This window comes from Porites lutea, chromosome 3, assembly GCF_958299795.1.
Source record: "Porites lutea chromosome 3, jaPorLute2.1, whole genome shotgun sequence".
Lineage (NCBI taxonomy): Eukaryota > Metazoa > Cnidaria > Anthozoa > Scleractinia > Poritidae > Porites > Porites lutea.
The window spans coordinates 49,161,366-49,180,091 of NC_133203.1; the positions used below are offsets into that span (position 1 = coordinate 49,161,366).

At 36.6% G+C, this 18,726-nt stretch overlaps 1 protein-coding gene across 5 annotated transcripts in view; it reads left to right on the forward strand.

The window, feature by feature from the left end:
• The window catches only part of LOC140931334 (coiled-coil domain-containing protein AGAP005037-like), a 37,890-nt gene that overhangs the window by 7,114 nt on the left and 12,050 nt on the right, over positions 1 to 18,726 (forward strand). For 3 of the 5 annotated variants that reach the window (XM_073381122.1, XM_073381125.1, XM_073381123.1), the window contains exons 2-6: positions 5,012 to 5,113; positions 13,882 to 14,147; positions 16,167 to 16,302; positions 16,902 to 17,094; positions 17,988 to 18,368. In XM_073381122.1, the coding sequence (XP_073237223.1) occupies positions 5,012 to 5,113; positions 13,882 to 14,147; positions 16,167 to 16,302; positions 16,902 to 17,094; positions 17,988 to 18,368 (1,078 nt within the window). Of the gene's footprint in view, positions 1 to 4,660; positions 4,852 to 5,011; positions 5,114 to 6,424; positions 6,686 to 13,881; positions 14,148 to 16,166; positions 16,303 to 16,901; positions 17,095 to 17,987; positions 18,369 to 18,726 lie in introns of those variants that run through there. The other 2 variants (XM_073381124.1, XM_073381127.1) reach the window with 2 other exon arrangements.

An 18,726-nucleotide genomic window follows, 5' to 3' on the forward strand; every position in this document is an offset into this window, starting at 1 on the left:
CTTTTGTTTACGTTTGTTTCATTAGTATACAAGTTAAACAAACTTGGGCGAGAAAATAAACCTATTCGATTCAACGTCTACATACTTTTCTTTCGTGCCGCATGGCATACTTTGTCATTCTTGTCAAACTTAAGTTGTCAGCGATAAATTGCCAAGAATGCATATTTTGGTTTCGGTATCCTTGCTTTTGTGCGTCAAACTGCTGCCTTGGGCACTTTTCTAAGTACCATAACTCATTTTACCCTATGACAGAGATGATTACACAGCAGTATCTAATGGATCGGTTGTCCATTCACATTTCTTGTGACACGGGACAGTTCTTCCCGACAATGCCTACGAGCCTGTGAGGATGATTTGGTGGCGGAGCCGCAAAATTTTCCCCGTACTAACCTGCTCGCAGGCTTAATGCTTACCGGTCCTTACCTTATCCCGTACTAAATTTTCGTGGGAGTTTAACTTCGCGAAAGATCGACCTATTGTTTGATTTTCGCTTGGACAAATTTCGTTTTCCGTAAATTTAAGTACAGATTTCAAACTTGTCGTATCCTGTCCCAAGGGTAAGAGTTTGATGCTAAATAACAATTTTTCGCGGATATTGGTTAATATCAGATCCTGTCCAATATCCTCTACTACTTCACTTGAATGAAGCGGGGTTTTTTTGTTCATTCTTTTTTTTTTGGTAGGAAATACTGTAGTCTCCTTGGCTAGAAAATGTTCGTGCTATCAAATTAATCTTCGGGACTGTAAAAACTGTTCGTTATGTATCAATTCAAGTTTTAAATTAAAATGACAGGTCGTTAAGTTGTTCAGTATAGTTAAACTGAAATCCCGTATTGAAAATAAAAAGGAGAAATTTTGCTTTTTTTGTGTTAGTTTCCCCAATTTTCAGTAAAGCACGTAGTTTTCGCGTGCATAAAGTCCTTGAGTAAAATTCGCGAAAATTACCTTCCGTAGAAATTTGGTGCCGAATGTTTGTCTGAAAAGTTACATATCGGACCAATGAACCACAAATCAGATATCAGCCCTTGGCTAATCAGACCGTAACCCATGTTTCCGCACTTGGTATCCGTCGCATATTTTCCCGCCCTTTAACAGGTGTAACACTTAAGCTATGATTAGCAAAAAACTACGTTTCCTCTTTAACCAATCAGAGTCGTTATTCCTCGCAGTAGTTTCCCTACTCATGACCCCAAGTTTGCTTTGAGTTTTGCTTGTACGTTGTAATAATAATAATAATTTAAACATATTTATGCAGGATTGCTGCTTCAGTTTTAGGAAAAACTGCTATCAATGCAGGTCCTGTTGTACGCCGTGAACTTTGGGTATACAGTTTGTTGTACAGTGTTTTGTACACGGTTTTGTTATCCCCAGAAAACTATTTTCCAGTCCCAAGGGTCGGGAATTTGAGCACAAAATTCAAAAGCCGCACCTAGACTCTTATCCTCCCTCCCCACCCCCTCCGTCCAAACATTGATACCTGCATTGCTAATCCTACTGAAGCTAGTATATATATACGAAAGGATTCTCTTTCGCCGAAGGTGCGATGACACAAAGTTTCGACAGGTATCTCTTGTTTATGATTGTGGAGGAGTCCTTCGTGTCGAGTGACTCTTTCCTCTTTTGCTTCCATAAATAAACGTCTCTAGCTTTAGGAAGAATGAGAATTTTAAATAACTCAAATTAAAGTGTTGACAATGGAGGCAGTTATCACGTCATCAGGAAAATAAAAATACGCCAGTCAGAGTGAAGTTCAGTTTTGTCTACCGTCTACGGAATAATCGAAGCAGCATGTAAAAAAAGTACTGCAACATTTAAGGTAGACTACGAGTAATCCCCATTTTCCGCCAGGGATAGTAGAGCGAGGAAAAGCTAGCGCGCGTGAGATCACCCCACGCGAGAAAGGCGTGGGGTGATTTTCACGAGCGCTCGCGTTTCGCTCGCTCTACTATCCCTGAGGAAAAATGGGGATTACTCGTAGTCTGCGTTTAAGGCGGATTCATTTAAATTGCCGCAGCACAGGCGTTTAGGCGGATAAGCTCGAGCTGTCTCATATAGCTAGCTATACGCAAAGACTGTAAATGAATCCACCAGCTACCTTATCTAAAAAAAAGCTATGACAACAAATAACAAGAAGTCCAAAGACTACGGCAACATTCTCCATTTATATAATATTGTGATTGCTACATAAGTTCAGTAACATCTGTAAACCTGAAGAAGGCTGGTATGGCCAGCCGAAATATTGTTATAGAAAACAATATACGTTGTTTTAAATCAGCTTTACAGTAGTCTTTGGACTTCTTGTTCTTGGTTCTTTATATTTTGGCTGATTTGATCTCTTTTCTAGAGATCCAACGTTTACAACTAGTAGGATCTTCGTCCACGGTTTTTGCAGCTAATTTAATCCTTTATGACAACAAACTAGCTAAAAAGCAGGTAAAACAGCGAGTGCGCGGAGTCGCGGACAGTAGAATTTCTTGTTTGCTTGTTATTTTGTTGTTTGTTTGTTTGCAGCCTAGGTCGAACAAAAGAAAATGCTTCTATCATTTGCATGGCATCATTTTAAGCAATGGTTTTTTAGGACTGCTTTTGTATCGTAGAGTTGTTTTTAAACCAATCTTAGTGAAACCTTTTTGGTAATGGGTACATGCAAAGCAAAACCATGAAATCACCTTTCGGTTGTCACGTTATTTTCGTCCGCTTTGTGTTACCGGCACAGCAGTTAAACGTGTGAATGCGTTAGCCTTCCATTGACGCAATAAAAGCTAATAAACTGGTCTCTATCACAACTGTAGTTTTTTATGTACACAGAACACAGTCGCTCTTTCCACGAAATCTTTTCCCGCGCGCTGTCATCATGTTTCCCGCGTTTTCTACTAGTGACGTGAATTCTCCCGCGATAACCAGTGTAACCACTGAGTTTACGTTTTACCAGCAGCTGATCAGTGACATATTTTTCCTGGTGTTTGCTTCTAATGACATGTTTACCAGCCACCAGTGACATGGTTCCCTTGTTTTTCACCACTAATATATATTGACAGCGTTTTGACATTTTTTTGTGTTTTTCACTAGTGACTCCGTGTGTTCCCGCCTTTCCACGCACCTGTGACTTGTTTTCCTGCGTTTTTTACCTGCGTGCTCTATAGCTCTACTTGACCATACTTCCTTATGCTTTTTACCGCTCGACTCTCGTTTGGGCTTCGAGATTTGTTTGGTTTGTACTTAGCTGCGATGGACAAAGTGCAGTGCTCATTCTTAACCCAGTGCTTTTTAGCAAACTTTTCCGCGTACTTTTTTAAAATGTTGTTAGTTCTCGAATGGGAAACAATCGCGCCGGATTTTAGTGTCAGCAGGAGTTTGTCAACAAAAGTTAATGATTTCAAAAAAATCTAATTGAAGAGTCATTATTAAAGAACCTTCAGTCTTTTATGCTTTAACTATATTAAGTAAGTTGGCTATAGCTTCAGGCCAAAACCTTTAAAAGTACAACTTCCCTCGTATTAAATGAATTTTTAAAATACATTTTGTACGTCTGATTTTGAAAGAGCTTTCAAGCAAGTTATTGTTTAGTTTAATACATGGTTTTCAAAAGTGCTTTGTCTCCCAAAAATTGTTGAAGTGGAGATTGCTGTAAAAAGTGACCTTATGTTTGTGGTGGAAGATCGACCCAAGATCGACATCCACGCAATTAAATTTGACAAGAGGAAAGAGTGTGTTTGTTGTCGCTATCATAGAAGTCAATTATAACTCGCTCAATCGTCAATCGGCTTGACAAGTGCATCAAGCCAGAACTGGCAAAAGTTGATTAGCATTCTCTAATTTCAAGAAGAAGGATTGTGTTGTTGTTAATTTAGATGTTTTTCTTGTAAATTTGTGTTTGCACTGCAGCGCTCGTAATAATTCAAGGTCATGCCATGTCTGCGTGGGCAGCAGCTAAACTACTGCAATAGGGTTCGCTTTGAATTAAAACAGACTACGCCCAGAAAGTTGATACGTTTCCTTTTAATGTTTCCCGTGAATGAGTTATCAGAGAGCGGGAAGTTCCTTACATAGTAAAAAAACAATTTTTTTTTTTGGTATACGCACGCGAAAGGATAACTCTTTTTCATGGACATGAGATTACGGTCATGCTGGTTCTTGACCGCTTCTAAACTAAATCCCAATTTAGTCTTTCGATAGAGAGAGAAAAAGAGGGCGACTTTGGTAGAGTGTTTTTATTTGTGTGACTGATGTACTATTTATATGGCCAGTCACTAAATCATTTCATCCATCAAAGCTCTCGCTTTTACGTCTTGACCCCAAGGCGGTTGTACGTACCTGGCCGAGTGCAAGTGGGTCTTAAATTTAGTGTCCTTAAAATTAAGATAGAGAGATCTGTTAAATGGGTCAAATGAAAAACTCCTCTTAGTCAAAAGCCTGACTCTTGTCTTTGAGTTTTTTTTCTTCAGCCGCAGCTATTAAGAAAATATTCACCCAGCCGCAAATGCGAGATATGCTGATATCACTTTGAAATGTCTGCCGGCGCTCAATAACACTGTCAAAACCTGTCACAGTTTTTTCCGTCGTAGTCTCGTAGAACAATTTATTTCTTTAAACCAATCAGCTTCGGCATTATGTGGATGCTTTTCTTCAACTTCTGTCGAAGCGTGTCGGAATTGTTTTGAAATCTTTGATTCAGTGTCACTCAGCGCTGTACGTAGTGAGCGTTTTGCGTGTTCTAAGTTTCGCCCAGCTCTATTTTTTCGCGCGTGATGCGGCATCAGCACTAATTGGAGTTCATCATTGATGTGGTTTAGTTTACTCAACTGCAATTACACTGGCCTTTTGAGCTCAAGCCGACAAACATGAGCTCAGGTACAAACAGATGCTCACCATTCTAATATTTCTCTTCCTTTGAAACTTTCCTAATTGTCGCGAAGAAAGCAGATCCCGTTGAGTTAAAGCGTGCCTCTGTTTTCATCTCAGTGGTATGTTTGGGTCTCAACTTATACTCAAACCAATTGTTCTTCTCTAGGACTCAGGGGAAAGCTGTTTGGTGGAGTGAAAGTTAAAAGAGCTCGCTCATTTTCAGGCAGAGAAAAACAGAAATGGAATCCGACGAAGGACGCCAGAGACGGTAGGTTTGGCAGCTTTGAAATGGGAAGTTTACAACTGAGCTTACGCTTGAGACTTTTTAAAATCTTTCTTTTTCTTACCCTTGCCCAGAATCAATGAGAAGATATTCCGAGTCACATTACTATTTAAACTCCAGTTTAGCTCTTTTCAAGCGTTACAGTTTATAATAATGTTAATTGTTGTGGTTCAGTTCTGTTTCTCTTGAACCATTCGTATTTTAGTTCACAACGGATGTTTAATGATAGAAAATGAGAACGCCCTAGGCAATAAAAATCGTCGCCTTTTGGAGCATTGGGTCTTGGTCTATATTATTTTAGATTTTCAGATTTGGTTTCTAAATCCAAAAATATTCCGATCTGAAGTGGTTCGATTTTCTCGTCACGTACTAAATTTATAATAAAAGTTATTCATCAATGTGACTTGTCTGGCAAGATCACTGGAATGCGGTCAATTTGAACAAAGAGTGTGACACCGAGTTAATGAATTGCGTACCAAACAAAATATATCTGTTTTTCGTGGCAAACGTACCTTTCCCCTTCTCTTAAAATGTTCAACTGTCATAAATCGAGTGGCTAATACTCGAGGTTTTTCTCCTAACCAAACAATTTCTTTGCAGAGTTTTATGTGTCATGTAAAGAGCAGATCCGCGCGTGCTAAGTAAATCGCGCGCGTTTTGCATACGTAGCCAAGCATAGCGAGTGAAGTTTTTTTTCGAGTGCAGCGTGGCTTAACTGTTATTAAAAGCTTATAAGCTTCTTGAGTTCAGTGACCACGGAGCTAAACAGATCTAAAGATACCGTAAACACGAAAGAATAAAACTGTGCTTGGAGGAGGTGCAAGAGAACAATGCTATCTTCAGTATCTTCCAACATCCTTTGTTGGTCCAGTGTTTTCACAGAACAGATTAAAACAATGCAAGCACATAAATCTTTTTCCTCCCTCTTGAAAATTTAGTCTAGCGGTACAGAAGCTACAATGTCGTTTGTCTTGCGTTAAAAAGCGTCACCTTAGTGACCCATCGGAGGTCAGGAATTGTTACTTCAGTGCAAATGTAGCAGCTCGTAAGCGAAAGCACCATAATTTTAAAGTTCGTCTTTTATATAGGACTTGCGCTGGTTTTTTTTGACGTGATCAGCAATACCCTAGGTGATATAAATAATACCCGTTAATTGGCTTTAATATTTAACGCCTTGGACGAGTTGTCAATTTCATGTCTATTTCTGCGCATCCAAAATGCATGTTTTTGTTCCACGGCAACTACTGTCGCGAGATTTTTTTTATCAGATTAAGATATCACGAAGAGAATACCAGGCCACTAGGCAAGTTTGGTTTAAATTGTTCGTTGCTTAGATTGATTTGTTTGACCACATGAGCCTTGCATAAATATTGCAGCCAAGCGTGTGTCCAGTGCTGTAACACAATTCTCAGTTCTCTTATTGCGCGGCGCTTGATAGCCCGCGCGACCCATTAGTTTTGAAAATGGCTGCCCAAAAGACGCCGGGGTGATGTGGACGTTCTCAAGTGATGGGAGATAGCCAAACGTTCCTTGTACGCTACACTAAAAGGCAAAAATGTAAGTGACATGCATCGAACTTCATCTCACGTAATTATTTTTAAGTGAACGAGGAAACGACGTTTCGTGGCAGCTGTTTATGTTGAGTAACTCACGCTAGTGGTGTTCTGTAAGTAATGTTCAATCGTAAGATTCTCGCGCCAAAAAGATCGTTCCAGTTTCGCTCCGTGTTCATAAGGATGCAATTAAAAGTGTTCGATTATCAATTTTCGATGTCTTAAGCTCATAAAAACGTCAAAAAATACAAGTGTAATCTTGCATGTTCATGAAATATTTCATAAAGCTTCCTAAGCGGGATATATTAAGCTGATATTTTTGTCGATGGAGTTGTTTATTTGATGTTTCTGAGGTCAAACGTGATATAGCTTAGTTTTCGATTTCAATAATTGAGATGCGTAAAAGATTCGTTTCTACCTGTAGTAGTTTGGCAGTTGTTTAACCATGAGTACGGTCTCTAAAAGCTAAGCCCTCCTTTCAACACAACGGTCACCAAGATCTAACGTTGAAAATTGCTGTTTCATTGGAATAAGGTTTTATTTACTCATGGCTAGACTAAACGTCGTTGTGTAAGCGTATTTACTGTATAAGTACGTTCTACCTAAAAACTTTCCAAATTACGTTATCCCATGAAATCGCTTTACCCAGACCATTCTTCACATTTCAACATAAGACTTAAGCTTACAAATATTTTGTCAATAGATTTTGATTGCAATATAATCCGAAAAGTAACATTATATTTCGCCTGTAAAAAACCATCAGCTTTTATATTTGCATATTTAAAGAATACAAAACAATTCTCGTTCAGAATATGCAGTTGCGTTCGATCAATACCTTGAACCTTGATTTTTGTATTGTCGTGCTACTGATGAGGCCGCCATTGATGTAAATTTCACACGCACATCGTGTACAAGTCTTGTCAATTTCTTATGGCTGTTGTTTTGTTTTGAAAATTTTTGGAGGCTAGTTGTTTTTACATAGATGTGTTATTCAAAGTCTTTTTATAAACCAGCCGCTTCGAGAAGACAGGTTTTTGGAAAAGAGAATTTGACGGAATCATATCGATACGTGGTTGATTGTTGAAAGCGCAGTAGCGGAGTGTGACTTACATTTGGATCACTATTGTGGTTAGAAATTTTTCGTTTTGGGTCCTTAGTCACTCGATGAAGCGAATTCAATTCGATAACCAACTTAATTGCAGATTCTTTGAATTTTATCCTGATAATTATATGTTTCATTCTTGATTCTTGTCTGGTCTGCAATCGCTGTTGGAGAAGGAAGTGCAAATATGACTCTCTCGGGACTTCAGTAGTACTAAGGTGTGGACAGATGTAGACTGATTTATGATCTTTTTGCTAGCTTTTTTACACCCACGAGTCAATGGTAAAGGTAGTTCACATGTTTGGAACAAACCGCGTACATTAGGTTGCAAGTTTCATGTTTGTTTCAACTCATAATTGAATTTAGGCACCTTCTTTTGTCAGAAAACGATAGAAATCTTGTACAAATAAAAACAACCTTCACCACAGGGGAGCATACGCTTTCTTTATATTTCCAAAGCACTGATTTTCTCTTTTTTTATAAAACAATGGGTTAGCATGTATTAATTTTTCACAAAATTTTTATCACGGCTTACCAGTAAGTTTAAAAAGGTTTCTCTCTTTATTGAAACAAATTTGACTGAGGTCATTTCCAGAATTCTCAAAAAGTGGAATTTAAAATTCCACTTTTTGTGGTTGCAATATACTGCAAAGTAAACACGGAAAAGGACTGATTCTTCATGTGATATTTTGTCTGAGGTATGCACATAAGTAGCCACAAATCTTAATTTTAATTTTTTCTCACCCTTGATTGAAAATTGAATCTGTTTATTTTGTTATATCATACCAACCTCTTCCCAGTTATATCATACTTGTTTTTTTTTTTTTTGGCATTTCAAGCAATTTGTGTAAATATATGAAGGTGAATATGAAGAAACTGAACAACAATGTTCCAAGAACTTGGTTATTGTCCTTGCATACACCAACAAATTTTCTTAGTGCTCTAAGCAATTTCCAAGCATTGTTTTCTGTCACGTATTTCAAGATGAAAGCCTTGATCACAACCATCATAATAGTGTATAGGTCTGTGACCCTTTTAAAACTGTCTCAGAATTGGAAGGACTGATGACATCTGTCAACTTTGCTTAGTATGTGATATTTAAGAACAATCATCTGTGGCTTTTTTTGGCTCAAGAGATGTTTATAATGTTGTGACACACAGACCACACTGTGTGATTATAAATTGTCTCTGATCTTTTCCAGCTTGTTTGGTTGTTTTAGTGTTTTGTGGTTAGTAAGCATTTTAGCCTCTGTCATCATTCCTAGCCATGGGGCTTTGTATGGAGATAAGAGTTCTTTTTTTTCAGTTTCTCCATGCTTTTCCAACTAGAATTGTCACGAGGCAGCAGATGTATTCTTAAGCAAAGAAGGGCCATGATAACTATTGTGTGTAGAGTTACTTCAGCCACTAGGCTTAATTTAGACATTTTAAGAACAGAAAGATGATCTGCAATCCTAAAGGATATCAGCAGAGGCTAAGTTTCTCTCTATTTTGGGTAAACTTGACAATTATTGCCATGGAAACCATTGCTCTGCTGCATTTTGTTAGTTTTTTGTCATCATTGCACCCTTTTTTGCCAATTTTTAGACTTAATGACTGCTTGTTTTTGATTTTTTTTAATGGGCAAACTGGTAACCAAAACTCAGTATTGGTAAATTTTGCTCAGGAATCACTTTTTACCACTTCCACAAACCAGTCATAGTTGCTGTGAATTGACCATGAAAGCCTGAAACAGGAGTCAAAGATGGGTTTGAAGAAATGGAACATGAATTTCTGTGAAGAATGTTCTGACTAGGAAAACAGGAGTAACTTCTCGGACACTCTGTTACTTCCGGAAACTTTCCACTGTAATGACCTGAAAAGTCTTGTTCTATTTACTTTCCAACTGGAATTTCAGGAAACTTTTTGAAAATGATGAACCACTAGTTTATTAGCAACCACACTTGCAACCTGTCACTTGACTCACTACATTAGTTTTATTCTGATAGTTAGATTGCTAAAAATAGGAGCAACTAAAATGTAAGATGCAGATTCTGATCTTCCAAAAAAGAATCTACACATTTCTCTTCAAATTCCATGTTGTCTGGAACTATGGATGACCCCTTTGACACTTAATGTATTTTAATTTTATCATCATCTTTTTGTAGTGTGTAATCATTTATGAGCCATGTGCCAGCCACTACTCTGAAGAAGTCAAAAGTTGAGACCCTAACCACTTAAAGTGTAAACTGCTGATAAAATGCTTAATTCCTGCTTTACTTATGGTCACCCAGATCAATTGTACAGGGTGGATTAATACAACCGTCACAATTTCTGTAGGAACGTCTTATCATTAAATTTTTGGAATTAGTTTTTGTTTCCTTATGGGACATTGCGATAAAAATGTGTACTAATTTTGATTAGTTACCTCATTGCTACTTAATTTCGTGGGTACTTATTTTCATGATTTTGGCAATACAGTATTTCACAGGGTTTTATTTTCTCAATTTAATTTAAATATAGAAAAAGTGAAAGAGGGCATTAAATTTTGCAGGTTAAGTGTTTTAATTTTAAAGTTTTGTGGATAAACTGGAACAAGCAAAATGCATTTAATTTTTTTTGTACAAATCAAGTGATTCAGATGAACCTGATAGCTAAATTCCCTACTTGATATGTGAAATCTTTGCACTGAATTTAATGATATTTCACAACAGAAGATACAGAATAGAGTTGAAAGTATAATCATAACTATAACAAAATTCTTAAATCTGATTGGCTATCAACTGCCCTGATTTCAGCCTTAATAGGACAGTTTAATAGGACAGTACGCGTCATGCCTAAGTAACTGGACAGTACACGCCATCACGCGCGTGCTTAAATGGCTTTTTTTTTCACTAGTAGCAAAAAAATCTCGGAATTTCTTGTGCTTTGATTAAAAAAAGAGCATAATATATCACAAATTTTGTTAAAGTTATGATTAATTGGTAACAGAACTTCGTGTCGTCCGATTCGGTCGGTCTGTAATCATACTCGTGATTAAACAAATCGGTTTGTTAATCACTCGTATGATTACAGACCAAATTGGACTCCACTCAGTCCTGTTACCATTACAAATCAGTCAATACTATGTTGGTAGTTGTCGATACATATCCTGTATTAAGTATATGTTGTTTTTTTAAATTAATCATCTTTTCTCTCTGATTTGAAATTTCTGTATGGGTATTCAATTTTGCGAGGATTATTATTTACAAAAAACATGGAATTGAAGACCAATGGTGAATGAATTGACAGTGGGTAATTAGGAAGTTGTTTGCTTTCTGCTCTAATCCTCATGGCTGTTCCTTTTTCCTGTTCTTCTTATCTAACATTCCTTCTGTTAGTGGTGTGGTATTATGTTAAAGAAAGATAAGAACTACTACAACATGTACATATATATTTCAACTCTAGTGGGACAAATGTTCTGCATAACAAAACAAGGCGAGTTAAAAAAAGAAATGTAAAACCGTCCTTCCCAATCATTTGTTAAACTAATCATAAGGTTACTACGGTGGCCGCATGTCATGTCATAACTCACCATTTCACCCCTAGACTCAGTGATGAGATATAAAAAATTTTGTTCCAGTTTTTCAGTCTGTTGTTGAAATCCTATGATCTGATCACAGCTATCCAATTGACTACCATTGAGTAATAACCATTATTAACGATTAATAATATTCACGATAAGGTGATTCTCCATATTAAAATTTTTGACTTTGGGTTAAATGTATTCAGACTACCTGTGTAGACTGCATTTAAGAGGGGTAAAGGTTAACAACTTTTTCACAGGTTTATGTAATTATTCCTATAATGTGCTGCTTTGAAAAGAAATCAACTACATGGATCGCTTCTAACACTGATAGCAGCACTGATAGCCTTGTGTCTCTAATATTGTTGTCAGCTTCTTAAACCTGTTTTTTGGATACCTAATTGGCGGTTAATTTTTTTTGATAACCTACATATCAATCCTCACTGGTGGGACCCTTGCTTGTATAAAGGACCATTTTGCAGAAAATCGTGGAAGAAATCATGGTGTCTGTTTAATTCAGTTACTGAGTGGTAATATTGATGATTCCCGTATTAAGGTGTAACAAGGAATTAGGAAAATCAAATCATCATTCAGGGCTGTTACCAAGATTTCAAGTTGCAGGGTAAATACAACGAGTAGCCAGGGAATCAAACAGCTAAGGATTTCTTTTGGTTGTATTTTTCTTCCATTTTCCTATGAACTTTCATGGTAGCTGGGGGAAATCCCTGGCCCCTGCCTCTTAGTGACAGCCCTGATCAGAAAAATGATCACTCAACTTGGTGATGACGATCAGTAATTCATTATAAAGTTATTACATTTTATTGACACATTTGTTTTATTTTTTTTTTAATATTATTTTGCTCAAGACGTTTTCAAAGAGAATTAAATAATGGCTGAATGACTGACTAAGGTTTTTTATGTAGTAGAATCTATTGTTGTTTAAACCTCCTAGGAAAATTGTAAAAATCAGGGATAACGACAGTATCACTTTTTGAATTGGCTGAGGAAGGGAAAATTACTTTTGGTGTGAACAATTAAGGGCATGTACTACCATGGATATGTATCTTTGTTGTTAAAATAATCTGAACTAAAATACTTTCAGCACAAATTTAAAAGGTACTCAAATGAACTTAACACTGATAAAAAAGTTTTAAAAAAATACGGTAGTTAAAAAATAATAAAAATACAGTAATATAAAAAATTAACACACATTGTAAAAATTTATTAATACCAAGAGTGAAGCTACTTCCTGTCATAGAGTCTCATCATCTATTTTGTCAATATGAGTTATACAATTTTATTCACAAATTCATTTAATTTTCCTGAATATTTTCACCATCAAGGAAGCCAATGGTATCCTTTTTATGTTTTTTATTTTTATTTTGATAAATTATCAAGATGTCTCATGTGAAATTGCCAAGAGTAACCCCCTGGTTTTTGCACTAAGAAATAATCTGCGGTAATACGCCTTGAAATGTTTTCTTTACCAAGTGGAAACTTGATCTTGGAAACATATCATAAACGATTACATCTTGGTCAGCAGTTCTTTTTTTTTCACCCACTCAGAATTTTGGCCACAAAAACTTTTAAGGACATCTAAATGTTCCTTACAGGATGCTGAATGCTTTCACATCATTTTTTAGGTGAAAGAGACAAAAATGAGACTTCAGTCAATGGAGAGAAGTTTCAGCTCAAAGGCTTTCAATTTTTTTTTAACAAAAAAAAACAATGCAAAAAAATACATTACGCTTATGTTTCTGATTAAGATTAAAAGTTGTTTGGACATAAAATATTTAAAAGAATGCAAATGCCTTATGCCATCAGTCATTTTATATTGATTTTAAACATTTGAAAAAAAGAAAGCATGAGGTTTCAATCAATAATAAATGACCTCAAACTTGTGGTAATAGTAAGACTGTTCCCATTTCTGACTTTTTATTTATTAACTATTAACACAGTATACAATTCTAGTCTCTAAAGAGGGCAGCATTCCTCAACTTTAAATATCGACTTTCAAATTTAACACTGAACGAATACTCTGACAAGATCAAAATAGATAGCAAAGCATTTAATGATAGCCACACTGTCTGATTGGTTTTTGTTTCCTTTTCTGAAATGAAAGGTTTAAAAGCATCTTAGTATAAATAATTTTAAAACAAATTTTCCTTAATTGGTTACTAGACAATGTCACAAGAAATAATAATAAATCATAATTTTTTTGCAATTTTAATCACTTCAATTAAAACTGTTTCTTTATTGTTCAGTACTTGTATTATTTAGAAGCTTTCAAGAATGAAGCATCAAACATGTCACATCACATGGCATCCTCAGAAATAGCTTTGCCATTGTTGCTGAGAGAAGAGGACAAAAAAACTCTTAGTTTGACATCAATCTACAATAGCTCCCTAGACTTTGGTCTCTGTGCATTTGTCATAATTCACTTGACATTTATTTTCAAGCCTGAATAATTTTATAATCCTATGTTCAGTCAAAGAGAATGCCACGGATAAATTGCAAGATGATCACTGTTTGATATTACCTTTTTCTGTTCTAGACACAGCCACTACTGTCAGTGACTCCGAAGCAAAAGGCCATGGGCGTAGGCCAAGAAGGCGAACCACAGGAGGGTCAGATATGGGGGACGATGTGGAGAAGGCAAAGAGGTCACAACAAGAGCAGGGTCATTCCAGCGAGCAGGACACTCATGCTACGCAGACACTGTCACGGCAGGAGATTATCTCCATGGTGAAGAAACGGTTTGGGTTGAAACCTGGTGGAGAGATTGAAAAAAAACCAAATGGAATCCAAGAGGATACACCAGTAAGAATTAAGTTATTTTCTGTAGTAACTAAAGGAATCTTTCATTTTTGGTGCCACTGGAAAAATGAGAGCAGCAGAAATATTCTGTTTTACTCATTACCATAAAATATTGTTTTGTCTTTTAGACAAGACTCTGCTATAACATCGCCTCACTTTATTCAATGTTTTGGTAGCATATTTACTAGAAAGTAATATTATTTTGAACCCTAACCAAATATACCATGGGTGGCTTGCTAGATGGGGTTTCCTTAAAGCTGGCTAAATAAATATTTGCTAGATTTTAGGACTTAAGGCATTATGTTTTTTATGTGATGGGCTTGAGCTTTTTTTCTATGATAGTCCTTATGGTCAAATTAAGTGTAACAGTAGGAGAATTTTGTCTGCTTACAACTAAACAAAAACTATAACTTAGAATTTAAAATGCAGTACACTCTAGGTTGCCTTAAAAAACAAGTACAAACATTTTCTCTTCCTTACTCTTTTGAAGTATAGTTTTCTCAATCATTACCATTGCACTTGAATTTTAATCTTGTCCTAGAAATGTAGCCCCAGCCTTGTCAACATTATTTCAGCTGTTATAAGTAAAATGCAGAAAATGTTTAGGTTTAGGTTCAAGGTACAAATACTACTGGTTAATAAATAAAGTAGGTGATTTATTATCAAGAACTTGCTCTTGTAATTTTATGTTAAAGAGGAGATCAGTATTTCTGATCCATTTGTTGACATAAGACAAAAATCTGTGAATGAAATTTATCCGTTTAATTCTCAGGTTAAGTTACCTCACTGTGGCTACCAGTATTATTGTTCCTGATTTCTAGCTTTTGCCAATTTGGGTTACCCTTCTTTAAAAATAGTGTGGAACCTAGAAATCTCAATTTTTTTAACGCAGGTTTTTCTATTACAGAACTGAATTTAAAAAATAGGAGAAGATAAACCAGCACCACAGGAAAGAACTGGCCCTCACATATAAACCACACATTGAGATTTATGTCAAGGGTCAGGAAAGAAGCTCCACCAAAAAAATTTAACAATTGAAAATTTGAGAATATGATCACAAATTAGTGAATAGCTGCTTGAAAGTTATAATCCTCCTTTATCTTGACTTTTTACTTCAGAGTGTCTTAGTTTTGCATGGAGTTAATAATATTTTAATCCCCTTTTTTATTTTGACTGATGAAAGTAATCTCTTGCATGTGAACACCTTCTATGGATTTCACAGTGGTAAATAGCTGGCCTGAACGGGCCATTCCATGGTGTGATAAGCTCTGCACTGCATGGGAAGGCATAAGTTAGTGATGATGACATGCAATTTTCTACATTTCAATTTGAAATCTACTCTAAGGCTACTGAAACAGTTAACTATTTGACTTCTCTGTAATGGCATATAGAGTAACAATACAGATGTATAAGATTAGGGTACGTTCTTTGCTTAAGTTGTATTATTATTAACTCAAGATTGTTGAATGAGCATTTATCTGTGGACTAGATTTCACTACTGACAAAAAGCTGTTTGACAATGAAATTCTGTTTGGGGTTGATTTGAACTTAAAAGGGTAATGTTTAACTTGAATTTTTCTCATTTGTTGATTTGAAGAAATCAGGAAAAGAAATAATCATCTTTCAGCAGTGCAAAAGAGTTGATCACAAAGCTTTTTCCATAATGTTCTGTCTAGGACCAGGAAAGAAATGTTTCAGAGTCTTCAAATAATAATTATTAATAATATTTTAAGGTCTACTTAAGTTGTCTCTTTCTCTGGTTGACAGAATAATTTATTGTAACCCTATATTCACAGTCTTTGCTGATAAACATTTATACTTTAACATGTTTTCTTCACTTTCTGGTTGCTGGCACCTTTTACTGTATGTTGTAATAGATGCCATGCTGCCTCAGGTGAAATCTGTCAGAACTGATTCCTCTGAATGTTTTTGTATCAATTTCTCTTTTCTAAAGAACTTTTGTTCCTGTCATGTTTACCTTTGAGTTATCACTTTTATTTTTTCTTTTTGATATTTCCCCAGCCAGCTATTCCACCACGTCCTGTACCATCATCTCCCAAACAGCAAAGATATGAGCTGTTGTTGAACAAACCAGGGACCTACCCAACAATGCCACGAAAAGAAGAGAACCATGTACCACACTCTAACTCAACTCCAGGTAATAAATGTTAATGTTCAATGGTGTACAGAAAAAAACAAGATAAAACATGCCTCCTTGCCAAACATCAGCATGTTAATACAAATTGGCAGTGAGATACTGTGATAATTTAATGTTTGTATGTAATATTTACTTTGTTATGCTCTGATGACTTCGTCCCATTCCTTCTAAAATTGACCTGGATCACAATGTTTATAACAAGCACTTTCTGCAATCATTTCCATGATTAAAGTAGGGAAGGGGTTGAGATGGGTGTCAACTCCAGTCTCACATTCACTCAAACTATGAAATGGCATATTACATGAAGTTAAGTGAAATTCAATGCAGTTAACACCAAGGAGGACAGTCTCATTTGTTGGTCAGGAGGCAGTGTGGTGGTGTAAGATCTGTCAGCCTCACTTGCATTAGCTAGGGGCTAGCTTTGCCAAAAGTAGAAACCCCTGAACATCCCAGACACCCTCTTCGACTTAGCAACGTAGTTGTCAACTTTTCCGTGTCAAGTGCATTGATAATGATGTCAAGTGATTCACTCAGTCTTATTTACAACCAGTTATTCAACATAGCTCTCTTTTTAATTATTTTTTACCATTTTTTTCCAGGGGTTGTATATTTACAGTTTGGGGATGAGATCAAACGTGCTATGTTACCAGCAGGCCTGCAAGATATGTCACAAGTACAAACATTGTTTGCGCAAACATTCCCAGACAAGGTTAAGAGAAGTGGAGACAACCGTAAAACGATCTACATCAAGGACAATTCCTGTGGAGTCTTTTATGAACTGGACAGTGTTGGGTAATTATCTGTTCCCTTGTACCTTTTTTACAGTTAAGCCAAGTCAAGCATACTCCCCAGGATTCCATTGATGAATTGTTTATTTGAATGATAAATCCATCATTCATTAATTGCCGCAACCAATCAAATTTAAATCCGCATTCCTACATGTAGAAGAAGCAGTGAATTTTGTGCTTTAACCTGTCTGTATTCTGTCTGATTGAAAAATCTTTGAATGGATAAAACTGCTTTGAGGACATTTACAAGAAAATGGGCAGTGGTCATGCTCATAGTAGCCAGGGGGGAATCCCCAGTGCCTGGCCCTTAGTGACGGCCCTGTTCCTTACTCTATAGCATGGTTCACACAGGTCTTGAAAAGTCCTTGAAAAAGCATCATGTCCTTGAAAAGTCCTTGAAAAATGAAAAATTGTGCAATATCCTTAAAAATTCCTTGAATTTTCCACAGAAGTCCTTGAATATTTTTCAAAGCTCCTTGAATAAAAATAATGTTTGTTAAAAATATAATGTTTTGTGCAAAGGAATGATTGAATGCACAGCAATACACAAATGTTCTTGGTGACCATGCATGAGGAAAAGTGTTTTCTTCCCGGCATACTTCATTTTCTGTTATTTGAAGTACCTTAGGAACCGTGCCTTAATGAAGGAAGGTATTGCAATAAGCAAACCCCCCTACACCTTAAAGGTCTTTACTTCATGTTATTGGGGAAAAGAAGTCCTTGAAAAAATAATGTTAGTCCTTGAAAAGTCCTTGAACCACGTACACGAACACTTTCTGTACTTAGTAATGACTTCAGCCAAGAATTTCAAGACCTAAAACAGCGATATCATAGTGGCATAGCCTCTTAAAAGCTTTGTCTTTCTATAGTACTATCTACCTTGCTCTTTTTTTTCAGTGACTTGTCAAACAAGTCACATCTTAAGGTCCTGGAGTCCCGACCATTCCAGAACGGCCCAGTCTCACATCCTGTAAGCAGCCCCACAGCAGTCCACACAGGTGCTCAAGTAACAAGCACACCCCTCCCCAACCACAGTTTTGTCCCCCCTGCTAATGCCATTCACAGTGGTGGTGGCAACATCAAGTATAGTCGCACAACCACAGTAACACGACAATCTAGTGGAGGCCCAAGAATAACGACGGTAACAAGAGTGGTAAATAATGGTGAAAAAGAAAATTTGGCAACACACACTACAGCATCCGATCAGGAAGGGATGTCCCTGATGGACAAAAAGAAAGTTCCACTTCCAGGACTTGGTACAACGTTAAACCCAAGAAGGTATTGACATATTGTGGTGTTTTATCTTGTAGTTTTCACAAAGTGAAAATACTTTGAGGCAGCATGACATTATTTGTTTCTAAGTATTTGAGTGCAGTGCCTGTAAACTCTAGCTGGATAAGCTAAGTGCATTTTCCACCATAAACAAACCTTTAACCTGTACTCTTTGTTGAGCTTTTTATTGCCGAGTGGTTAGAGTGCTAGACTTATAATCTGGAGGCTCAGAATTCAAGTCCCCTCATGACCGCCAGCTGGATTTGTTTTCAGTTGTCCGGCGTTCATACCCTCAGCCACGCTGGTAAAATGATCAGCTGGCTCACCTCCTACCAGTTAAGATTCTTAACCTAATTGAACAATA